Source organism: Eurytemora carolleeae, unplaced genomic scaffold, assembly GCF_000591075.1.
Source record: "Eurytemora carolleeae unplaced genomic scaffold, Eaff_2.0 scaffold481, whole genome shotgun sequence".
In the NCBI taxonomy this organism is placed as follows: domain Eukaryota; kingdom Metazoa; phylum Arthropoda; class Copepoda; order Calanoida; family Temoridae; genus Eurytemora; species Eurytemora carolleeae.
Genome location: NW_019396461.1, coordinates 95,672 through 121,905, shown reverse-complemented (window position 1 = coordinate 121,905; position 26,234 = coordinate 95,672). Strand labels below are relative to the sequence as shown.

Here is a 26,234-nt window from a genome sequence, read left to right as displayed (position 1 = left end):
TATGAATCATTGACAAGTCACATCCTTTGTTGGTAAATCGTGCCCTGTACAATTCTAGTTTTTAAACAAGATAATCAATTACGTACGTAATATCCTACTCTTTTATTTCATGAATTCATCGAAATTCTATTTTTAATTTGTAATAATTCATATTTATTCAACACTGTCCTAAATACTCGCTAATTTTATTTTCCCAATTGGATGGTGTATATATGACGCGTGGGTATATCGTGCCCTGTAAAATTATAGTTTTTTTTAAACAAGATAATCAATCACGCGAATCACACACGTAATATCCTACTCTATTTATTTTATGAATTTCATGTCTCTCCAACAAAATTTAGTATATGATCATGAGGTCTTTTTTTCGACGTTTAAAACAACACAAACCCTGGACTCGAGGCTTTTACCTTAAACTGTCTGAATACCTTATTTTACCATTTCTGCAGACTAGATTTAATTATTTTGATTAGTTCATTCATTTGTTCTTTGGTAAGCCATTTGACAAAAGCTGAAGCAATTATTGCAGTAACCAATCTGTCATGGATTTTTGCACAGACGCCTAGTTTAGGGCAATTTGCACATCTTAAGTTGTTTTTATTTAATTCACACTGAAAGGTTTTGAAAATGTTTAGAATATTGGAATTCACTGCCGAGTGCAGATTATTGAAGTTGAGTACAGGGCTTTCAAAATCTGATTTTTAACTTAATTACAGATTTGTAACATAATAATAATAGAAATGGGCCGGGTTAAAGGAATTTATTCTCAAGACATATCGACTCCCTCCTACCCTGGCTGCAAATGTCCATATTTTGATTGATTAGGTACAAAGTGAGAATTTTTCAAGGGTAAAAATTGACACTGAGATAACTTTAACTTCAAGAAGAAATTGAGCGGAGTTCTCTTTTTTTCTCATTTCCATTCATCATCTAGGTTCTCCAGGTTCGGCCAAAGATTTAAAAAGTTACAGGTTTGAACTAGATATTAAGGCAAATTGTTCCGTGCTTAAAGACAGAATTTGCTTAATTTTCCCCCAATTGATGTGTAAAATATTAAAAAAATACCCAGAGGGGGGACCTCCCCCTCACCTCTGTAACAGAAAAATTAAAAGCGTAAGGAGAGAGAGTGAATAAAGATTTTTTATACAAATCCAAATATTAGCAACATATTTTCCACTTTCCACCCCCAAGCTGGTCATGGTTTTTCCAGTAAAAAACCCCAGGGGTGATATGAAGTTTCGGCGCGCTTCACACTCAATAATTTAATTATTTACCACCCCTGCAAATTATCGTTTGCCTTCCCTAACAACTCCTAAGACATAAACTTGAAATTTACTACAAATTTACTACAAACATTTTTTTAAAAAAGGGAACAACTGTAATTGCCAACATTTTTATCTTAAAAAAAATAGGCTAAATTCACAATGGTGTCAAATACAGTTGTGTGTCTTAAATATAGTCATTTTATGACCTATTTAAGGATTTGATAAAGAAGAAAACAAGTTTATGATTGCATGAATGTAAGAAAACAGACAGTATAAATTCCATACACTCGTTTCTGAAGTCTAATTCTTTGTGGGTAACCCTGTATCATTTTTGTTTAAGATCTCTAGTCTCTAGGGGAAATAAACTATATTTTGATATAATATATATTCAATATCCGTAGTAGGGGAAAGCAATTCCGATATAACAATGCTAAGAGTTAACACAAAAAATGACCTGGCATTAAAATATTCCGAAAGTTTAAGGATTAAAAGGTTCGGAACTTGAAAATACATAAGATACTCTTGTTTCACGGATATTATTTATAAAACAAGATCAATTTATACCACGACTTAGTGTTTGATATCCGATGATCTGATCTGGACCAAGCCGATTAAGAATGAACGGTGTCGAAAGTCCTCGTCGATTTTCGATCATTAAAACATCTGTTACCGTAGATTCAAGACACAGATTAGAAACTAGAACCAGATCTCGGGTCAAACAAATTTAGCAGGAGGACTCATCGATCATTACTTGTAAAAAAACGATGCCAAAATTCTATTAGAAAACGAGAACCGATCTTCAGAAGATTAGTTGATCTTCAAGTTTGAACAAGCTTCTTATTCCTCCCAGTTTTTCGGCCACATCTGGTTTTGGTTCTGAAAAATATATTTTTGTAAGAAAAAAGAAAATCTAATTGGAGTAAGTTAAAGGATTAATAAAAATTAAAAAAGCGTTAATAAAATATGGATAAAAAATTGATGAATTAACTTACAATGTTCCTTCGAACAGTGACCGGGTCTCCGCGGTCCACAAACCCTCCTGGAGCCAAGTTCTTGTTTCCAGATCCTGGAGCAGAACCTGAGGTGGAACCAGTTCCCCAGTCAGAGTATTCCTGCTTGCTCGGAGTGAGAGCAGGAGACATACCGAACCCTGATACGGGGGTGTGCCCACCAATAGAACCTGGATCCATTTGGGCCTGACCGTTGAAGTGATTCATTACATCATATCCTGTCTTTGATAGGTTATCTAGAGAGGACAGGGTCTGCCCGGTTAGTGTCGGGATCAGCCCAGAGAACGCGTCGTTAGAGTGGATGTTGTCGTTGTAAGATGGAGGAAATTCCCACACAGTGTAGGGATCTACTTTTCTGCTCATGTTGGTTGACATTCCAAGAGCAGGAGAAGGACCGGTTCTTCGTTCTGCTCCGATAGGTCGACTGAACTTGGGTTCAGGATCAGCAAGATTAGAAGGATAAGGACTTTCTGGTCCTAAGATATCTGTCAGCTCTAGAAGAGTTTTACCACTCAGAGTTAGATCAGACAAACCTGAATTGATCATATCCAGATGGTTGGGCTGGTTTCCACCAAACTGAGATAAATAGGCGTTAATTCCCTGATGTGTGAGAACATTGCTCTGGAAGTTGTTAATTCCAGCTCCATAGTGGTTTCCAAACCCAGTGAGAGAATTGCCGATCTTAGGAGGACCGTTCATCATTGGAACCCGGGGAGGAAGGTTTGCTCGTAAACCGGTATTGTAGATCCCACCTTGGTTAAAATCTGGGGCATTGGGGTTTAATCCCTTTGGTAGATTGTTGGGGATAGACATTCCCTGGGGCTGACTATAGGTAGTATTCGTCAGCGGAGGAGCAGAAAACCTTGACATCACTGGTGGAACTAAACGAGAATATCCGGATGCAAGATCAGACATTGGCATCCCAGACATATTCATGCTTGCAGGAGCAGTCGCCATCAGGTCGTAATTGTTGGAGTGCAGATTGGAGAGCTGAGCCGCAGCGCTAAGCAGGTTCTCAGCTGCTATACCTGATAAGGGTTCAGGTTTGCTTATATTCCGTCCCATTAGGTCAGGAAGGTGACCTCCAGGTGCTTTAGCAGGACTATTGTGTCCATAGCTTCCAGATCCTTGTCTTCGGGGTACATCAACATCTTCTAGTCCTCCCCACCGTCGGTCCAGCTCTACATCCGGGGTCATAGATCTCAGGTTAGATCCTAGAGTACCAGGAGGACGGAACCAGGATGGTTGTTGTTCATTTCCTGGAGAACCTCCACCCTTGGAACCAATATTGGCCACAGGCGGAGCAATAGGAGACGGAACCATTGGAGAAACAGGGGTTCCAGGAGCTGAGTTACAGCGTTCCTGAGTAGGATACAATCCAGACTGAGAAGAATCATTTGCCCCACCCTGGTTTTTAAACCCTGAGGAGACTGAACCCAATGTTGAGGATGGTATATGACCAGATCCTGACCAGGAAGCTTCAGCTGTGATATTGGGAGAACTAACTCCAGGCTGTCCAACTGTTCTGTATCCAGGAGCTTTAGATACGTCAGGCTGAGAAGATGCAATGCTTGGATTTCCATTTGTGGCAAATCCTTTGGGACCCTTGTCATTTCCACTCGCCCAACCGAATCCTTGAGCCATGCTGAAAGGACTGAATGGACTGAAATCTTTAGGATCTAGAGGCCCAGCAGCTGCGATCAATTCTCCCTTTTTAGTCTGCTTCCCACTTGTTACAGCAACAGCAGGCTTTACAGATGCTATTGAAGAGGGTTTCATGGCAGCTGCTGGTGGAGGACCTGTAGGAATCATTCCTAAATTATCGCTGCCTCCGGCAATTGCTGCAAAACTGGTGCTTGTCACTGGTTTAGTTTTGGAAGTCATTACTGGAGCAGTGTATGCAAGGGTTAACTTTGTAGCCGTTGTAATAGCAGCAACCGTAGTTTGTTTCTTAATCTCTGCTCCTTTAGCTCTACTTACAGTTGTTGTTGTAACTACAGTCTTAACTACAGTTTTAGTAGTTACAGATACTGTGGCTCCCTTAGCAAGGCAAGCAGCGCTGAGCTGTTTATAATGCTGTTTTCCAACAATCTCTTGAAGATCCTTGTCTGGACTGGTGATAATAGCACTAATCCAAGTATTAGCAAGACGTGTTGCATCTGCACTACCCTTGATTAGTATAGTTCTATCTCCTTGACCCTTGCTCTGTTTCTCTACCTCTATGTGGGCTCCAGAAAGCTCTCTAATAGCATTAATGTTTGAACCTCCTCGTCCTATCACCCGGCTTATAGCATTGGATGGAACACTAACTTTCTTACTTTTCCTGACAACCTCTTTCCAGCCAGCATCAGGCACTGGAACCTTGCCAACTACTCCCTTCTTTGCTACAGTTGAAATAACTGGAATCTTCGGTTCTCCGTCCTCACTCTGCCTGTTCAACCTGTTGCGGCCTTTCCTGATAGGTTCGCTGAACCCAGCATCTTTGGACTTCTCGGTCTCTGGAGCAGAGTGTCCCTCGATTGTGCAAGGAACACGTGGTTGACTATTCCTCTCATTTCTACTGTCAGGTCGCTCCTCATCCTCCGGAGTCTTCTCCTTAACCTCCACGCGGTTCGCATTATTTATAATATTTTCCTTCTCCTCACTTTTCTTCTCATTTTTTTCATTCTTCTCCTTTTCCTTGGTTTTCTTACTTTTCTTCTTCTTTTTACCTCTCTCCTCCTTTTCAATGCTTGTTCCACTACCCTGACTGTTGGCATCGATTCCCGAGTCTCTGTTAAGATCATTTACAACCTCTTCCAGAATCTCGGGTATTTTCTCTTCCTCCTCCTCAACCTCCACTTCAAATTTAATATCCTCCTTTTCCTCTTCCTCATCATCTTCGTCATCCATCTTGGTTCCTTTCTTCTCAGCTTTCTTCCTTTTCTTCTTTTCTCGTTTACGAGCTGCAGCAGCTTTCTTACTTTCTTCTCTTGTCTTCTCCTGCTCCAATTCTTCAAGTAGGATGTTTGCAGCTTTGTTAGCTTCACTAGCCTGTCTCTCCTTGGCAATCCTGATAATCTCTAAACATTGTTGGGTTTTCTTCAGCAGATCCTTGTCATTGATGGTTGCAATGAATCTGGTAAGCTCAGTGTCCGAGGGGAACTGTGTAACATGCTTTACCAACCACTTTACCACCTTACTGTGCCCTTTCCTAAAGGCAGCCATTAGACAGGAAACCTTCCTGTTGTCCTGGCTGTCTATATCCGCACCGGCAGAGTAGAGAAGTTGGACTACATCAAGATGTCCTCCATTAGCAGCCAGCCAGAGGGATGAGTTTCCTTTTTTATTCCTCACATCTACCTGGGCACCTCGGGACAACAGTAGCTCTACAAATCTAATAAAAAATACCGATAAAATTTAATATCATGTATTCGTATTTTCCAGATTTTTTAGGACAAAAATTCATTAAAAACAACTTTCTCCTCGCCCAACCCCACAAAAAATGTTTAAAATTCAGCCTCACAAGTCAACTTTTTCACATGGTTTTAAGTAAGGAAACATTGGAAAAGTATTAACCCCCAAGTAAAAATATAAAAAGACATACCTATAATGTCCTTTGTCAGCAGCAATTGTAAGAGCGGTATCACGAGAGGATGGTACTGGAGCAGCATTCACATCTGCACCCTTATCCAAGAGTACACGTCCCACCTCAGTATATCCTCCACTAGCAGCCTCCATCAGCGGAGTTAATCCTGTCTTAGCTCTATGTTCAACGTTCGCCTTGCGATCTAGGAGAAGGGAGACAACCTCATGCCTACCCTGGAAGCAGGCAAGAGTAAGGGCTGTATTCCGGTTTGTCTCAATCTGAGCATTTATGTCGGAACCCATATCCAGCAATAGTTTCACAGCAGCGGTGTGCCCGTTCATGGCGGCGAGCATGAGAGGTGAGATACCAAGCTTGGATCCGGTCCGGGAGTTGATCTCAGCTCCATGTACTAGCAGAAGCTTGATAATATTGGTGTATCCTCCACTAGCGGCCAGAGAGAGAGGGGTGTAATCAGAAACATTCCTGTGTTCTTTATTTGCACCCCTAGATAGCAGGATCTCCACGACCTCGTACCTACCCCCACTACAGGCTAGGGACAGTGGGGTATCCTTGGTTCTTTCTGACTGCGCCTCTATATCCGCTCCGTGATTAAATAGGATTTCCACAACCTTATCATGGCCTGCAGTAGCAGCGAGGATTAGTGGCGTAAATCCCTTTTTATCACGGTGCTCGTTATCCGCGCCACGGGACAGGAGCAGGGTCACTAGCTCTTCATGACCTCCGGCACATGCCAGGGTTAGGGCGGTGTCGTGGTTACTATCCGTCTCGGAGTCCAGGTCAACGACAGGAACACCAGCAGCCGGCGGAGCAGCATATCCAGCAGGATATCCACGCCCGAGATTTCCGGCGGCATAGTTGGGATCAATGACGGATGGAGGAGTAGATTGATGGTTTAGTTGTTTCTTCTTCCCAATCTTCTGCTTGTCAGCTAACACAGAGTGCTCCAACTAAAAATGAAAGAAATTTAGAAAAAAAATCACATTTTATTTGAATATTTGTTATAGATCTTAAAAATAGAAAAAGTTAAACCTGATGGGAGAATCCAAGAAGATCTAGACTATCCTGTCCTCCAGGTAGAATCTGATGTTGAAAGTTGGAACCAGCAACACCTCCTTCTAGACCTGGTAGACCCTGGCCACCACCGAAGGCACAGGCCAGGTTGGTGTTCAGGAAAAGGTCATGTCCAAACCCTGAAAACAATTTTTATAAAACATGTTCTTTGTCTTTTAAGAGCTATACATTTTTCATAATGACATCTGAAAGAAATGCCATTTTGGTGAAACCCAAAAGTAAATTATATATTTAACAAAGTAGCTTGGGATATTTTTAACTTTAAAGAATATTGATATAAAAATCTGACTGAAATATACCTGAGATAGGTTGAGGATGTTGACCACAATCTAGAGTTTGGTTGGAGAGTACAGGAAGGCCAGAACTATACTGTACACTCACACCTCCAGAGGTTGCAACCTAAATATTTTAAATTTCAAGGTTCCATAAACATTATACATTGCAGAGGTTAAATATTAGTTCCAAAAATAAAATGTATAAGCAAGTTAAGTTCAAAACTTATTTATAAGTGATGAAACGTGGTTACAGAGTGCAATTTCAAAATTTAAAAGCTAGCAAAAAAAAGAGACTTCGACTGAGCAGCCTTTTTTTACCTCCGCAAGAAATTTTTCCTAATAATTCATGCCCCCCAACGATTAATTTTTTCTCATTTGGAGCAGAAGGAGGGGGGGGGGGGATTGTTAAAAAAATGTACACCCATCCGTGATGTATTAAGCTATAAGCTATAAATGTTATTGGCAACGGACAGTTAATGTATTAAAAAAACATTAAAAACGTTCTCTAATGCTTTAAAAATAATGCAACCTTGTCATGAATGTACTAAGTATGTCTAAAGCATGTGTTCCTTGTAACTAAAACAAAAATGCGAGAAAAAAAATAAGATTGTCGGTCATGCGGAAGATTTGCAGTAGGACCAGGATGTAATAAATTAAACTTTAAAAATCAGTGCTTAGGATCCATTTAATTTTGATCCGAATCCTGGATCCACGCTGGAAAAAAATGGATTCGGATCCAAATCCAGATCCGGATCCAGGTCATTTCTTTAAGATTTACTGAATTCTGTTAACAAAAAAATAATTTTAAAATTTTTTGTTTTATTTTTTTTCGCTTATTTTTATTCATTAAACATGAACCATTCAGAAATGAGGATATTTTTATAATCTCTCTTTTTTCAAAAATTCAGATTTGGGTTTTAGGAATAAAAAAGTATTTTTTTTAAGTTTTTGGTTGATATTTTACCCCTTGGATCCGGATACGTGGATCCGAATATCTTTGCGGATCCGGATCCAGGAAGCCAAAATCTTGCGGATCCAACGGATCCGAATCCTAAGCACTGTTAAAAATTATCCAGGAATATCACAGCTTTCTAGCGACTTAAGGCTAGAGTTGAGTTATTACAAATAAACCTCTTTATATTTTTGCAGTAGCCTGTACTATTTAAAGGTATAATAATTAACGAAAATTCTAGTAATTCTGTTGAACTGGTCTAGGGGTAGGACTGATTATTATTTAGATTTGAAGGGTTGAGAGCTAGGTGTTAAAAAAACTGTAAACGTAAGGGACCCTCCAAGCAAAGATAGAAATGTCCGATTTTAACTGTACCCTTGAAACCTGAGGAAGATCCCGTCGTTTTTCTGACTCAAAAAGTGTATATTTCAATGAGTTTCTCAATTTCTTCTTATTAACAACAAATTCAGTCCTTTTCGCAGAGAAGCCGCAGATGAAGTTTAAAGAATTAAACACATTGATATCCAATTCATACTTGATCAGAGCTGAAAACATTAGAATGGTGTATATCGAAATCAATGCTTGATCTCCTCTTTTTCTTAACCTCCAGATTAAATAATGCTTGTTCTCCTCTTGTCATTATCTCCAGAATAATTAACCGATCGGGATTAGGGATATTTTCAGCTCAGAAAAATATTTTAAGGGTGCCGTTGTAAATCGGGCATTGCGATCTTTGCATGGAGGGTCATTTGAAATTACGCTCACAGTACCTTTCAGGAATATTTTAGTTATTTGGTAAAATAGACAAGTAGGATTAGGGCATTCTAGTTATCTAGTGAACTAGACTAGAGAAGTGTTAGCTTAAGACAACGGAATACCTAAGTTTATATGTATTCTAGTAATCAAGTGAACTGGACTCATTAAGGTTAGCTTAGGACTAAATACTTATTAAATGTTTTCTAATTTTCTGGTGATCTAAACTAGAGTAGGTTAAAATGGTTATATTAAACACGGATGTATAATGCCCGAATTGTTGTGTCTTATCCTCCATCCCCTTATCCCATAACATTATACACCCTTGCATAAGAGACTACAGGAGTGGGTTAACCTGCAGCTGGTGGGAGTACAATTCGTGCTCCTGCCAGGACAGGGGGGTCATGGGAACCTAAACAGCATCATAGTAACAACCCCGCACTCAACCAATACTTCAAGATGGTGGAAACAGAAGAAAAGACGAGTTTTATTGTTGGAGGAAACAGAATCGAGGACAAGTTTTATTGATGGAGGAAACAGAATTGAGGACAAGTTTTATTGATGGAGGAAACAGAATTGAGGACAAGTTTTATTGTTGGAGGAAACAGAATTGAGGTCAATTTTATTGATGGAGGAAACATAATTGAGGACAAGTTTTATTGGTGGTTAGGTTCTACTTTCGTAGTTGGCCTTAGAGGACTTCTTCATCATCAGCCTATGGACGGGGGGAGGAAACAGAATCGAGGACAAGTTTTATTGATGGAGGAAACATAATTGAGGACAAGTTTTATTGATGAAGGAAACAGAATTGAGGACAAGTTTATTGTTGGAGTAAACAGAATCGAGGACAGTTTTATTGTTGGAGGAAACAGAATTGAGGACAAGTTTTATTGAGGGAGGAAACAGAATTGAGGACAAGTTTTATTGTTGGAGGAAACAGAATTGAGGACAGTTTTATTGATGGAGGAAACAGAATTGAGGACAAGGTCTATTGATGGAGGAAACAGAATTGAGGAAAAGTTTTATTGATAGAGGAAACAGAATTGAGGACAAGTTTTATTGATGGAGGAAACAGAATTGAGGACAAGTTTTATTGATAGAGGAAACAGAATTGAGGACAAGTTTTATTGATGGAGGAAACAGAATTGAGGACAAGTTTTATTGATGGAGGAAACAGAATTGAGGACAAGTTTTATTGTTGGAGTAAACAGAATTGAGGACAAGTTTATTGATGGAGGGCAGAAATTATGGCGAGTTTTTATTGATGGAGGGAAAAACCAGTGAGGGTAAGTTTTATTTTATTCTATATTTTATTTGGAAAGGAACCTTAATATCAATAACAACTAAAGTTTCATTGAAAAAAGGAGAAAAATGAAACTATAACATGACGCAAGAAAATAGAAATACCGAAATAAAGAAGAAAAATGAAAGATTATAAATGTATATTCCACCTGTAAAGAACCATCTAGCGGTATAGGACAATGCTGGACTGCAGCTGCTAGCTGGACAGGGTCAATGTTTGTTAAAAGACTCGGATCCTAAAAATTAAAATCAAATTTAAGAGGATTATGTTGAAGACAGGAATCAATGAGCTAAATTTTCTATAACTCTATAAATTAGATATAAACATGGAACAAGGTTCAATAAACCAACATCAAATAACAGAAATTTAATTGACAAATTTTGTTTGAGTAAAAAAAAACAAAAACAAATATGGAGTAATTGTAATGTTTTGTATTTTCAAATTTGCAAATGTTCAGAAGCCAGAACTTGTGCAGATCTAGGGATTAATTAAATTTCTCTTCTGCACCCCGTGGTGGTCATACCCTGTAGGGAGATCTCTCAACTCAGGATCAAATATTTATCTTTAAATTGTTAAGTGCGCGCATTGGAAATTATTAAGATAAAGCGTTCAAGATCAACAATACTGCATTAAAAGTTCCGACCTCAGAACATGTTTTGGAAATAATTAAATTGTAAATTATAAAATCTTTGGTGAAAAGAATAAATAAACCGGCGAGAGTGTTTGCGTCTCACTGTATCATTGGTAAACATTTAAAATCTCAAGCGAGACTTTATTCTAGTTGATATCCAACACCGGTTGAAATGTCATTAATGCCGTAATATTTATGGCAATAATTTCAACAATAATAAAATAAGAAATGTGTTAAAAGTTTAATATTTTTACAACATACTACAATAAAAAACTGTGATCCTAAATCTACGTCTGAATTTAAGAGAGCTGCAAACTCGACTCACCGAGATTTAATATTTTTTTGTATATAAAATATCAATTCTTATTACCTGCGTGAGAGGTGTCATCATAGGAGGTGAGTCTGGATGTATGAGTGGTGGAACTGCCTGAACTGCTTGAAGTGCTTGACTGGCCTGAACCAGTTCAAAGGCGGCGCTAGTCAGCAAGGACGGGTCTATACCAGTAGTGACACCTAGGATATTTATTATTATTTTTTCTTTTAATATTCAGGAAAATTCTTTACTAACAAAGTAGATTATTATAGGTTAAAGCCTTTTTTTTGACAATTTGTTTACCTGAGGATAGAAAAGGGTCACCATTAATGATATAGTTTAGGTCCGAGCTAAGGATGGAGTCCTCTCCGGTATCCGCCTCACCATCTCCGCCATCCCGACTCAACCTCTTCTTGCTTCCTGGTGGCGGGGGCGGAGGTCCGGAGGGTAAAGGCGGAGGACCACCGATCGCTAAGGGCGGAAGGGGTCCCGCATGCTGCGTGAAGGCTAATTGCTGTTCAACTTGTTGCTGGAATTGCTTGATCTGATGCTGAAGTTGTTGCTTCTGCTGCATAATCTGCTGAACACGTTGCTGAAGGTGCTGGTGTTGCTTCTGGTGAGCAGTGGTCTGCTGAGCTAGAATAGTTTGCTCAAGCTGTTGAAGCTGAGCTACATTCTGCTGCAGCTGAGCAAGCTGCTGCTGGTTTGCAATAGCGTTCTGCTGGAGAGCAGCTAAAGTCTGCTGATTTTGCTGCTTCAGCTGGCGCTGTTGAACGACCTGCTGCTGCAGCTGCTGGTTTAGCTGCTGCAGCTGTTGAAGTTGCGCAAGTTGTTGAGAATGCTGCTGCAAGGCGGCTTGAAGTTGTGATTTCTTCCCGTTTTTCCCATCAATCTTCCTGGAAGCTTTCGCTTTAGGACGTTCACTGGGGGGCAGAGTAGCCAGACTTCGTCCATTCAGACTTAGCTGATTACTCATGTTCTGTATCACCTAAACATAACAAACTTTGTATCTTTGTTTGATCTTGTTGCTCGATTTTGCAATAAAACAAATGTAAATGAACAAAAAAAGACTTTCAAAGTATTTCCAATTTTTTCTCACTAAAACGTGGTTATACTTTGGGTTTAATTTTTTTCATAAATCAGAATTTGTTACCTCTGTATTAGCAGGATTCTGCTGTTCTAAGGATATAGGAAAAGATAAAGGAGAAAGAAGATCCTCTTGAGCAGCACCTTCTCCAACCTCACGTACATCACAGTCTCGTACTTCCCCTTCTCTTCCTTCTCCAGCTTCACGCTTGTTATTCCGTCCTCCTCCACCACCCTGAGGTTCACTACTCATCAGCGACTGAGCATGCGCCTTCTCCTGTAGATATCATGGGTTTCATTTCATTCCAATATCATGCAGGGCGCAAGAGACGTTATAATAATTTTAGTTATTGTTTTCCCGCATTGTAATAATTTAATTTAGCAAAAAAAATGTCTAAAATGTTTAAGGGGTTTTAAATTTCTTTGCTTTTTTCAGGGCAATTATACAAGGGGAGTTTACGTTAACTTAGGACTCGTAGAACTACCTGAAGCTCCTTTTCTACCCTCTGTAGCTCAAGAAGGATCTGCTCCTTCTGGATGATCTGTTCTTCCTTAGTACTTCCCTCGGTCCGACGTAGCATGGTTTGGATATAGGACTTAGCATCTAAACCTTTTCTCTCTAGATCCTCTAGAAGGTAACCTAGAAAACATAACATGATATCCGAATCCGTAATTCAAAATAAAAAGAAAGAAATCCAGCCGAGAAGAAGAAATGATATTCGATGATCTGTAGGAGAAAATTAAAAATTTAGAATTTTTTGCAACTGTTCTCATCCTTTTTCGTCCTTATCTTAATTTAATTTCAAGAAAATGCCCCCCATACATATTTCATCCTGCAATATGATAGGGTTCTCGAAAAATTCGGTGTTGGTGAAGGGTTTTGGGTACAGTGTATCTCTAAAATCAAATCATACTTTTAGGGACGTTCTTATTCCACGCTCCAAATTAAAACCTACAATACCTGCAGAACCTTCCAGAATATCATATCCAGACTCAGGACCAACCTTACCCGTCACCGGGTACTGCAGGGGGGTGGTGGTATGAGGTGCTCCGCCCTTCCTGGTTCCCCGGAAGGGAATCCTGATGGGTGGAGACGCTATCTCACTCCCCCGGGGCGGAACACGCTCCTGCTCCGACCCTGAGATTTGGAGTACAGCGTCCATACTTGCGTCTAGATAGAATAAAAATTTAAGCAAATATTTGTAGAGACCTATCAGTAATTTTAAAAACAGAGGAAACAAAGGTAGAAAGAAATTTTTTTTCATACTTTTCACCCAACAATTAACTTCACCCCAAAAAAAACGTAACTTAGTTTCCTGACGTACTGTAGAACACAACTGTAAATTGAAGTGCAGGAGTTCTTGAAAATAACATTAATTAATTTGGGTTAACAACTAATTTGTTAAGTTTGGTTCGATCTGGTTTCTACTTTATTTACCTAGAGCTGTTGGTGCAACCAATGAGTTTGGATAATCAATCAGCATCTGAACTACAGTTGTATGTCCGCCCTTGGCGGCTTCTATTAGCATAGTAGAGTTATCCTGAACAGTTTAACCAATTAATCCAGGTGTGTATATTAGTAAATACGATTTTTGATGATCTGGGGGAAAAATGAAATATTGAGCATCAAAAGGTAGTTTTTTCTTCATTCTTTTCTTTCTTTTCCCCCTAAAAAATTATTTTTTTAAAAAAGGGGGGGGGAGGATGAGGGTTTTCAAGAAGATGTACTTTATGTCTATTTCTCACTTAGTGACTACGGAACAAAACATAATCAGCAAGCACTATTTTCTTTAAGTTAACTAATTTTGTTTGATAGAAAACATTAACCCTGTGTGTACTAAAGACTTGACCAACAAAAATTCAAATAAATGATGATATTATTTTATCAACTAATTATTAACTAACAAATATATACCTTGAGTTTGTGAAAGGGATCTGCCCCCTGCTGAAGGAGCACTTCAACTACGTTAAGATGTCCTCCAGCGCAGGCAAGGGAGAGCGGGGTATGATCGTTGTTTGAGGTTTGTCGACTTACGTCTGCACCATTTGAGATTAGGAACTGCACTGTACACAGATGACCGGCGCGTGCAGCCTAGAAACATTCACAATATTAAAAAATACACTTAATAGTTATGAATACAGTACAAGTAGGTGAACCCCATCTCAGTGGAATGTGTGATTATGACAAAGTTCTAAGAAATTTTCCTGCTCAGTTCAAAGGACAAAAAGTGAAATATGTACTAAAAAGCAAAGAAATGTAACTTCAATAAAAAATTTTATTTTCCCCCTCGTGATATCCTACTGGGTTATTCACCAAAGATGAGACTTCAATGATGACCTAAAACTTGCAGATTAAAAAGATCTGAGGCTAAGTTTTTGTCTACATTGCATTCCTAGATACAAGATTAAGGAAAATATGAATTAACAGTTGAAGGGAACCAAATTAGTAAAAAATTAAAACGAGTAAATCTATATATAAAGGGGGGGGGCCACAAAACGTATTACTCTCCGGAAAATTTAAACAGTGTTCAAAATTCGATCTTCATTAAATTTTTGAAAATTTTGAAAATCCACGAAATTTTTTGTGAAAATCCGCGAATTATTTTTGTTTTGTTTTACGATGGACACAAAGAGAATATGTTCACAATTAATTTAGAAGAGGCTAGTTAAATAAAATCGTCTTTGAAGTCTCATCATTTGTGGTAAACCCTGTAGCGTAACGCTCAGATTAACTTTTTAGTCACAGGGGTGTCATTTCAACAAAATGAAAAGGAAGGCTAGGTGGCCGACATGGGCAACACCGGGAAATTCTATTATTAATTAATAATTTCCTTTTACCTTCATAAGTGGTGTCCTTCCCCCCTCGCTCTCATGCTCTAGCTGAGCACCAAACTGGAGGAGAAGGTTGGCAACATCAGTGTGTCCATTCTCACAGGCGTAGGTCAGTGCGGTGTCTCCGGTACCTAGACAATTAATACCATCTTCAAATAATAATTTTTCTCGGGAAGTGAGAGTTTTTATCGCTGAATCAGGTAATACCACAGACAGGAAGGGGGAAGTAAATTGATTTGAGTAAAATTATTAAAAAAGGGGGGAAGCGTGGGAGTTAATGTCTGAATTTACCCCTGTACCCCACAAATCTTTGAAAAAAATCCCAACCTATGTTATTGTTTACCAATGAAAGTATATCATCTATGTTAAGCTATCAAATCAAGAAAATCAACTTCTTACTTATATTTCAGACAACTTCAAGTACAATTGAGATTACACAAGATCTTATTCTGATAACACAAAATGCACGTTTTGTAAAACTTGAATTCCTTGCTTTCATCAGATCTATTTAGGTATATTGCAAACGTATATGTTGATATTTCTAAGAACTATATTTGATTTGGTATCAAGTTTGTCATTTGTTAACTATTTACTAACTTGTTTTGCTAAAAGCATGGATTTTTTTAAAAAGAATTACAACCTCACACCAGTCAAAACGGAAAATGGGGCTTTACTTTGAAAGCTTAAAAACATTTTTATACGTTGTCCCCATCATAATCTATTCCTGTGCCCCCAATCAAGTACCAAACTTCTCAAAGTTAATTTCAGTTATTAAGGATACTAAAATACTAGGCTGTTTCTTGTCCAGAAAAACAGCATTGCAAATTTTCAAAATATTTTGGAGAAATAACCATCAATTTTGGGAAACATAATAATTTTAGATTAAGTAAACGTAAGTGATGACCCCCCCCCCCATCTTGAGGAGCCCCCGATCTTACCAGTAGTAGCATTAACATCAGCTCTGGCCTCCAGTAAGTATCGGACTAGTTCAAGGTGACCCTCTTGACTCGCTTCCATTAGAGGAGTTGATGCCCCCAATTCCAGATCAGCTCCAGCCTGAACATTTTAGAAGGTTCAGTTCAAGAAATATATTTAGCACTCTTATAAGCTTGATTTTATCTGGCAACTAACTGTCTCCTATATGATCAATTGTAAAACATCAATTCCCCTTTCTAATTTCGGATTAAACCTTCAAATTCATTTTTATACTTAAAAATGGAAACAATTAAGATAAATAATTCTTGAATTTAAATTTAATTAAAAAATTCTTGTAATTCTAGGAGACAGTAAAAAAGCATGAGCTTTTTAAACAAAAAAGAAAGGTTATATCAAATACTTATTTTATAAATAATATAAATAAATATAAATATAAATATAAATATAAATATAAAAAATAAAACACATCGAGCTCAAAATAGTGCAGAAAAAAATTTAAACTCATTACTAGTTTGTCCCGTATCGTCTCTCAAAACATACTTACGCTCTTGAGACACTTTTCGGGATTAATACATGATCCATTTTCTTTCAAATCAAAATAAATTTACAGATTTGTTTACCTTGATAAGGAAATCTGCAACCTCTAAGAAACCTCCACAGCACGCGAGCGTGAGCGCAGTCTCTTGAGTCTCCTCAGTCTGCGCGTTTATATCCGCGCCTAAAATAAATACGAAGTTAATTAAATTTGATTTGAAAACAAGAATTTCAAAAATATTAAAATGATTTTCTCTTAGAAATAAATTTTTTTATTTAATTTCTACCAATTTTTGTTTATGTAATAAAGGAGTGTAATGTTTACCTTGACTAAGGAGTAGTGCAACCATTTCCTCATGTCCTTCTCTACTCGCCTCCATCAAGGGTGTATATCCTTCGTCATTGACCTCCTCGATGTTCGCCCCTCGCTCCAGCAGCAACATCGCCAGCTCAACGTGACCTCCACACGCGGCGAGTGTCAGGGGAGATTCGAAGCTGTCAGCGGGCATATTCACCTTAAACATTTTCAACTTGAAAACAAGGGAAAATCAGATTTGAGTTTTGGATTAAAATCTTGTTGAATTAAGTATTTAGTTACTTCTAAGAATTTCGACAATACTGCTTAATCTCTAAATCTTTCACAATTAAGATTTTTCAATTCTGTTTTTTAGAAACAAAGAACAAAGCCGATCCTTATTCATCTTCTAAAGTAACAAAACTAAAAAATAATTCAACTATCTAAGATCGACAAATACCTGAGCCCCTGAGTCGAGAAGTAGCCGTGCCACCTCCACGTGTCCATCCATGCTTGCCTCCATGAGAGCGGTGTGCATTTCATCCGTCTTGTGCTCCTGGTCAGCACCTGCATCCAAAAGGAACCGAACCATCTCTAGGTGGCCTTTATAGCAGGCCAGAGTAAGGGCGGATTCCTAAATTAACAAAAAAATTAACAGAGATTATCAAAAAAGAAAATTATTTATTTCAATCTAGGATTATGCAATTAAACGAATGAGAAGAAGGTCTAAAACTTGCTAGTTTCTGATTACTTGATACTTTCACCCGAAATATCCTATAAAAATTGACTGTGTCTACCTTGAATTCGTTGCTGTGGGTATTAATGCCAGCACCAAATTCAAGCAAAATTTTGGCCACACCACAATGTCCAGCGGAGGCCGCCTCCATGAGCGGCGTGTGTCCGTTCTCATTATGATCCTCTACGTTGGCCCCAGCTTCAAGAAGTACACGAACAACCTGTACATAATCATATAGTTTTACAATGTACATGAACATATACTTGTACATAAACATATTTTATTAACATAAACAACAGATATCCAATTTAAGAACAAGAACATTACCTCTTCATGGCCACCAGCGCAAGCATACATGAGGGGGGTGTTACCACTGCTAGACTGTGCGTTCACATCAGCTCCATGTGCGATCAACAACCTGGAAATAAAAAGTAACATTTCACATTTTATTTAAATAAAATCGGTAATTCCTGGCATTATCTCATTATCTAGCTGAGAGGTGTTATTTACCCCTCCTTGGCAATGATAACGTAGAACCAAAGAAAAACACAAGAGAAGGTTTGAAAAGACACGCATTAAAACCGCCAGGTGAAAAGGTCCCCAACCACCCCAACTTCCTTTGGGGCGCAAGTCTCTACAACCCACATCATGTGTTATCTTGTACCTGACTATATCTGTGTGACCGGCACTAGCCGCCTCCATCAACGGGGTGCAGTCTCCCTTCATTCCACGATCTTCTACGTTTGCCCGCATTGCGAGTAAAACCTGAACATTTAATTTAACTCAATGGTCTTGCTGGGTTGTATTTGTTTCAGTATTGTTATTTTTAGTCCTAATGTAGCTTGAAATAAAAATTATAAATGCATCACTATTGATAAGTAAAATACGCAGTTATCTTGCTGTTTAGTTCTAAATCGATTTTTTTCTCCTTAAATTTACTAACGAGTCTTTTCCCGAACCAGCAGTTATGTAGAAGTGAGCACTGAGCATAGTAGAGGAGGGTGAGAAATAGATTAAACAAGTGAGGATTAAAAATACTTCTTATATTTTAATCTTCTAAATGATTTATGTCCCCATTTAATTTTAAACAATGGCTAACCCTAACTGAAGGCAGCATAAAGCAATGTTCAAAAGATAAAATTAAACATTTTTAGAAAAGATTTAATGAAAAAAATTAAAATTCTTTTCACCTAATTGAAAAAAATGCGAGGATAATTAGTAAAAACAAAGATAAAAGCGAAGTGCGGAAAAAACAAGTTATTAATTAAAAGATTTTTTTGTGTGTGTGTGGGGGGGGGGTAGATTATATCCCCGACTTTGTACCTGAGCAAGCTCGTAATACCCAGCACTACAAGCGAGGGACAGTAAGGATTCTCCTTCTTCAGTAGTCTCGTTTACAGAAACTCGACCTTCGTCTAGCAGCCGACGAACTCGAGATATATCACCCTGAACACAAAATCATTTAGTGTTTTTATCTTCTGTAAAAATGAGAAAAGAATATTTATTGTAGGACTGGCTAAATATTTTAAGCGTACTTCAATTGAAAAGGCATGCCATATTCACAATGGTGCCATTTAAATCTTTATCTGAGTAAAAGTAGTTAACAATTTTCAACTGCGGTTTTCTGTAGAAGTGACAAGAAGTGACAATAAAGGAAATCTATCATTTTTAAGTAAGAAGATCGTCCATTTCTTCCTCATTGTTCAATATTCATCCAGTTAAGGGCTATGGGCACCATTGTTTATGTCAGTGCTTAGGTCCAATACATTGATGCGGATCAGGATCTAGATCCTGGATCTACACTGGAAAAAATGGAGAGCAAACCGGGATTTTTGCAGTATTTGGTTGATATTTTGCCACTTAGATCCGGATCCTTTAATTCACATATTTTTGTGGAAATGTTGCGGATATAACTTATCTCCATATCTTAAGCACTGGTTGATGGGCATGCAACAATTAGATTGAGGTTAACTTCAGATTATGTCAACAGTCTATTTGGAGATGAGTTGTGTAAAATTATCTGTTTTTATTTCAATCCTAACAAAAAATATTTCATGTTGACGTCACAATGCGTGATGCAAGAAGTAACAGCTTTCAGGTCTGGAAAACATAAGCCTGAGACACCGTGTAGTCGGACTAAAAATTGAACTCTACCCTGGCTAGTGGCTTTGTTTTAAAAAGTTAAAACCAGAAACTAACTGTTTGCAAATTGAGAGGCTTCTTATGTTAGGATTTAAAGGATTGATTTCTGGGCATCACTTGTGTCAAGACATGTAATCTCAAAACATAAAACAAGATTTTAAGTAAGATTCATTGAACTGTGAATATAGGATAGTGTTCAAGATGTTTCTCATTAAAAAACTATGTCTGTAGACAATGCAGTACACAATCTGAAAACTGGTGGATAAAAAATAGATAATCTATGATTTGAAAGAAGTTAATTGATGTCCTTTCAGCGAACCCAAATGCAGTACTTTTTAATTCAAAATCCACTTAATTTAGTAAATAAACGTTTTGCTGTAATGAAGCATTTTTCACGTTTCTTTTCGATTCTTTGTCGCTAATTTTTAACTCCTCCAAACCCTAAACCAGCAGTAAACAATTAGAAATGAAAAATTATATTAAAATAAATTGGATCTTGACTTAACACAATAGTACATAGTAAGATATGATGAAGAAATCCTTATCTGAATCTTGTTCTCTGAGTCTTGAGAACAATAGCTATACAATATACATACATTCTAGAGGATCATGAAAAAAACAATGAGCCTACATCATCTCAACTAATTGAATAAAACGTGGAATCTTGATGACCTAGATAATAAACTTATTGTTTGCATAAAATAGTGAAAACAACGATCTTGTGAAAGTTGGTCGATCTCTAGTACAGTAATGAAATAAACGATGAGCAGTTAGCGCGCTCTTCTAACCTGTGAGCAAGCAGCGACTAGGCTAGTACCGTCTCCTTGGGATGGGTCAATGCGCATGCGTGTAAGAGCAGCAGCAGCTTCGTCAAGAGCAGAGCTAAACAATACTACTTTATTATCTAGGGTTTATATTTGTTTTGTTCAAGTTTTAATAAAACAGAAATGAAAACTTTTAATTTGACAAATATAGTTAATCTCGCATTTTCCTCGCGGGGAGTTCAACAGACCTCTTTTAGGTCAAAACTTNGGGGGGGTCAGTTGTTATCAAACTTGGCATTTAATTAATAAATCGTAAATGTGTTGTATTTAGTCCTATAATGTCCAAAGAGAGGAAATGAAGTAAATCTGAATAAAAAGTGCAATTAGTCCCAATTGAAAAATGCATGAGGAGGCCAAATTATATTATTGATAAAAATAAATTATTGTACAAAAAATACATCTCTCAGGAGCTGGGATGACCGTTAACTACCTGACAGATGAGGTCAACCTCTTGAGTACGTCAGGGTCCGCTAACTGCTTGCTTTCCGCTAGTTTGGATATACCAGCGGCTTCAAGTAACGCCTCTAGACGAGCCTGGAGTATAACAACAAATTAAAGGAAATTATACCAAGTCACATTTCCCAATCTAATGAACACCTTTAATGAAAATTAATCGATACACGAATCATTCACCAATATGGGTTACTTTGTAGTAGGAGCGATGGTGCGAAGAAAGGAAGTTAACCTTAATAGTATTAAGTCAAATATTTAGAGTAACATTGTTTTCTGCGACTTAAGTAGTAAAAATTACAAATTAAAGTGGCTTACTAAGTGGAATTCATTGTATATTGAAAAATCATACTGCTGTGTTTTGTGGGGTTGTTGTGTATTATAAATTGTAAAGGCTGTGTAATGTGTCCAATGTAGAATAAGGTTGTGTACTATGTCTATTTAAGTTAGGGTACTATGTAGAGTAAGGTTGTGTATTATGTAAAGTAAGGTTGTGTACTATTTAAAGTAAGTTTGCGTACTATTTAAAGTAAGGTTGCGTACTATTTAAAGTAAGGTTGCGTACTATTAAAAGTAAGCTTGCGTACTATGTAAAGTAAGGTTGCGTACTATGTAAAGTAAGGTTGCGTACTATTTAAAGGAAGGTTGCGTACTATTTAAAGAAAGGTTGCCTACTATGTAAAGTAAGGTTGCGTACTATGTAAAGTAAGCTTGGGAGCTATTAAAAGTAAGATTGCGTAATTTGTAAAGTAAGGTTGTGTACTAATCAAAGGTTGCGTACTATGTAAAGTAAGGTTGTGTACTATGTAAGGTAAGGTTGTGTACTAATTAAAGTAAGGTTGTGTAGCATTTAAAGTAAGGTTGGGTACTATGCAAAGTAAGATTGTGTACTATGTAAAGTAAGGTTGTGTACTATGTAAATTGTAAGGTAAGTTTCTGTACTTTATAAAGTAATATTGTGTACTATGTAAGGTAATATTGTGTACTATGTACGGTAAGGTTATGTATTATGTAATAGTTGTATATTATGTTAGGTAAAGTTGTGTATTATGTAAGGTAAGGTTGTGTACTATGTCTAGTAAGGTTGGATACTATTTCTAGTAAGGTTGTGTAATATGTAAGGTAAGGTTGTGTACTACTACCTGGGTTTCAGGATCTACAGGTTCTCCTGCGCCCTCTGGTGAGAGTGGTGGAGTTCTAGGGAGTAAATATTCAGGTTCCCCGCCCTCACTCCCTCCCTCGCTACCGGACACTCCCTCAATCAAGAAGGAATCGATTTCTGACACTTCGGAGCCTTCTAAACAGTTTAACTGTATAATTTAATATTTGTAAATCAAAAATAAACAAAATTGAGAAGATACGTAGGAAAATAATAACTTTAAAATCCGATCATATTGTTTAAAGGGTTAAATCCCTCTTGCATATCCGGTCAACTCTTTGTTGGCAAATTGCAACTGAGCATGGTGAAAAGAAAAAACAAACAAAAAAACACCAACGATAAAACAAGAACAATTTGACGTTTAAACATTTAATTTTCACTGCACACTGTCAACATTTAAGACGTTCAATATGGGCTATATGGTTAGACATCTACCTGAAAATTTGAAAATTTGTTCTGAAAAATAAAAAAGGCGGGAGAGGGGGAAAAATAGAGGAAAAAGAATAATACAAAAGATTTCTTTTGATCTGGTGCTGACCTTCTTCACTAGTAGTTGAAGAATTGAGCGCCATACATTCTACCAATCTGGAGATATCTTCGTCCCCTCCTGTTATACTTGAACTTCCAGATCTATCACCACCTTAATCATTGTTAATCATTGACTATTTCAACAGGAGCGAATTTTGACATTTAAAAGAACCACATTTAAATTTTAAAATATTCAGTCTGATTTATCTTTGCTAAAAAATAAATCAAATCAAAGGTTGTCTAAGAGTCACTGGTAAATAATCAAATTCTAGGTTTCAACCATTCACTTAAAACATTTCTAAATGTCCACCCTTGAGAGAAAAAATCTAGCACTAACAGAATTACTGGAGGATGAGGGAAATAAAAAAATAACGGTTATTATTAAAGGCTGACGGTCAGAACAAAAAGAAAAAGACATAAGTTTCAACTCGACACGAAGGTTCAGTTAAGATTTATCTAGATTACGAAATTTATAAATTTGCACGAGCTCATTTACTTTATTTGAGGCCAGCTTAGGAACCCAGCCGGGCCAGCTTTACCTAGCTGGAAAATAAACCTGCTCTATAAAAGTCTACCATCCCACTTTGAACATCCAAACAAAGCTAAGAACATTCTATTGGTTTAACCAAGTTCCCCAATCCAAATGAGGTAAATTAGTAAATGGGTTCTTAAGATAATATCGGACATACAAATGAAGTAGTCGATTTATTACAAAATATTCAATAAATAAGTGTTCTGTGTTTGTATGTTCCATCATAAGTAATGAACTTCTTAACTGATTTTTCCAAATGTTGATTTGGGCCCCTTGGTAGAAATATAAGAATGATCTTTATTAAGTTGGGTCAACCCTAGAGAACGATTTCAACAATTTTCAATTAATTTAGTATTTACTTAGGGTTAGGTTAGGTTAAGACATTTTCTGGGCCGAGCGCTGCGGCTAGGACAGACTAAGGGGCCGAAAGCTGATCCACATGTCTTCAACCCTCCCGATCCAAAAATCGTTCTCTAGGAAAATACCTAGATTTGTGACTTGGCTTCGTCAAAGTACATGAAAAAAATTATTGTAACAAAGCTGAGAGATGCTACGTTGAAGATGTCCAAAGTTGTATACATCAATCCGATTTGATAATATGAACCACCGCTGAAAAGTTTCCTTATTTCATCAAAACATAAAACTTTGTGTCCGCGTGAAACACAATTTAATTCTAAAAATAGAAAAGATGGTGAATATACCTTGGAAAACATCTGACTTTGTTTTAAGACTCACTACATGCTGCATTTCGTAACCATTGGATCACAAAATGCCAATTTCTTGCGGAATTTCTCTATGGTTTCACTTGTATAACGTTAAAAGTTCAAAATAGTAATTATTCTTCATTTCATATCCGCCATTTTAGAAAATGTGAGATCAGGCACTTGGTTCCTTGAATGGCTAGGGATGTTCGATTCTGAAATTAAATCACAATTTTTGCGTCATACTGCGAATACTGCACTGCGTAGTAGAGAACTAGAAATTTATACGGATCTCTTTTTAGAGAACACTGGAATGGAAGAAATGGAACAGGTAAACATAACAGAATATGTGTTTAATTGTGATTTATTTCCTTTAAATTGTTCATTTTGAAGCCAGATCGCCGAATCATCTGTCCGCGGTAAATAATTCGCTACATGTGTAAAATTTTGACTAAAATTAGCCAATATAAATTTTCTGCCAAAAAATACCATATCGTTGCCTATTTGATCTTTTAAGACACGCAAAAGAGGAGGAAAGTTTAGTTTCGTAATATCTTATATTTCATACTCGTTCAATCGAACAAGCCTAGTACAAAGTTTTGCCACGTAAAGGCTGAATGTTAAACAATCTCGCCCATTCTCCGATCGTCTTCGTTCTTTCGTAATATTTATCAGCTGATTTTAAGATGGTGTATCTTTCGACCTACGCAAATCCGCTATACTCCATTTTTGACCTACGCCAAATCCGCAATATACTACACATCCGACTTACTAGCACGTGGTTTTACAGCATCTAGAAGGAAGTGTGACCGCAGCTCCCGGCCCCTTATACCGCGGCGCGCGGCCCCCTAGGCTGTCCTAGCCGTATACAGCGCGCGCTCAGCCCAGAAATATGTCTGAACCTAACAGCTATAGCACCCTCAAATAATACAAAAATAAACAGCTAGCGTAGGTCCGATATTGCAGTAGGTCGGAAATTTAGTAGGTCAGAAGTTCAGTGGGGGAAATGTTTCGTACAGACGATACGTAACATTACCGAAACAAACATTTGCGAAAGCAAAAATCTCTTCGCAAAAATTTTGCAATTTGATTTCTTTTGTTCAAGGCATTCAAAGAGCCATATAGAATGTTGAAGGCCTAAATATCGAATTTGTCTGGTGAAAGGCATTCAGGCAGTTTATGCCTAGAAGAACATATAGGCAGTTATAGTTATAAAAGACCCGCTTTTAGCCTAATTGTGAGGGGTATGTCAGTCCAGGTGGTTTCAAAGCGGGGGGCAATCTATAATTACCACCCCCTGAGTGAAATTAGGGGGGTGCACCCCACCCCTTTTTTACAAAGTCATTACTCCGAAGGTTTTTGAGCTTGAACAGCTACTCATCCATATAACCACCGACAGGTTGCTTAACCTGGACATAATGGCGCAATGCACCATAAAGAGGCTTGCTTCAATTTCAGACAACAGTGTTTTAAATGCATTTCAAGCGATCTCAGAAAACTAAATTGTCGTAGATTGGAAGAAGGGAGGATATCTTTTTTATTATTATTTTGAACAAAAATTTCTTTATTTTCTTAATCAGCCTATATCTTGTGCGTATAGTTTCAAGAATAAACTAGATGAATGGCTACTGAATGGCCAACATAGACAAAAGATTTAGATGTTTTTATTATCACACCAGAGATACAATAACATAAATTCAATTCAATCAATCTACTTTTATTTATAACTCTAAGAAAACATAGAAACTATAACTTGCAGTCAGCTTCAAGTCCTGCACGAAACATTAGGATGATTTAAGAAGCATTATTTTAGCTTACGGTTATGTGCAGGGTAAATTATAGAACTTTTTAGCCATCGAAATTTCGCGCATATCGACGAATAGTTTTTGCCCCCTCCATCCCCTATCTTAAATCCTCATATGTAAGTTTAAAAAGAACCCCCCCCCCCAGCTGGAATAGGGTTAAGCGCGAATTAAGAATAAATCCACGACCCTTAAATATGCTACACAATTTTTGCATTTCAAAACCCTCTTCAAAATGTGGCTTGTACGTTAAATTGGTCGGCCCATATTGCATTAAAAGACAAAAACATTAAAAGATCATTATAATTGAGAACCAAAAAACTGCAGGAATATGAGATTAAAGGGAGTGACCGCCTATGTAAGGTAGTTGAACTATAAGTATGCAGTGTTGTGGAAAACTTCTTTCGGATTCATTTGAGACAAATTAAACTTTTTAAAGATCTGTAAATCCCGAGTTTGAGCGCAAATTCGATATTTAAAACTCCTACGTTGGGGGTGGATACGTTTTTAGAATT

General features: G+C 37.5%; 1 protein-coding gene across 3 annotated transcripts; it reads right to left on the bottom strand.

Moving 5' to 3' along the window:
• Positions 1-1,635: 1,635 nt before the first annotated feature.
• Positions 1,636-24,108, bottom strand: LOC111703722 (ankyrin repeat domain-containing protein 17). 3 transcript variants are annotated; one of them, XM_023475757.1, is made up of 28 exons: positions 23,918-24,108; positions 22,695-22,796; positions 22,137-22,294; positions 20,978-21,081; positions 20,512-20,605; positions 18,905-19,027; positions 18,246-18,346; positions 17,909-17,999; positions 17,643-17,801; positions 17,306-17,479; positions 16,876-17,065; positions 16,637-16,734; positions 16,019-16,136; positions 15,087-15,211; positions 14,164-14,340; positions 13,687-13,789; positions 13,210-13,419; positions 12,734-12,888; positions 12,316-12,525; positions 11,466-12,150; positions 11,220-11,362; positions 10,367-10,453; positions 9,271-9,327; positions 7,235-7,334; positions 6,894-7,054; positions 5,862-6,811; positions 2,258-5,651; positions 1,636-2,141 (listed from the first exon to the last, which is right to left on the bottom strand). In XM_023475757.1, exons 1-28 carry the CDS (start codon positions 23,961-23,963, stop codon positions 2,103-2,105), a joined length of 8,154 nt encoding a protein of 2,717 aa, XP_023331525.1. In that variant the 5' UTR covers positions 23,964-24,108; the 3' UTR covers positions 1,636-2,102. The 3 variants fall into 3 exon arrangements, with proteins under 3 accessions (XP_023331525.1, XP_023331527.1, XP_023331528.1); XM_023475759.1 differs by having other exon boundaries at positions 22,140-22,294; XM_023475760.1 differs by lacking the exon at positions 9,271-9,327.
• Between the last annotated feature and the right edge of the window lie 2,126 nt (positions 24,109-26,234).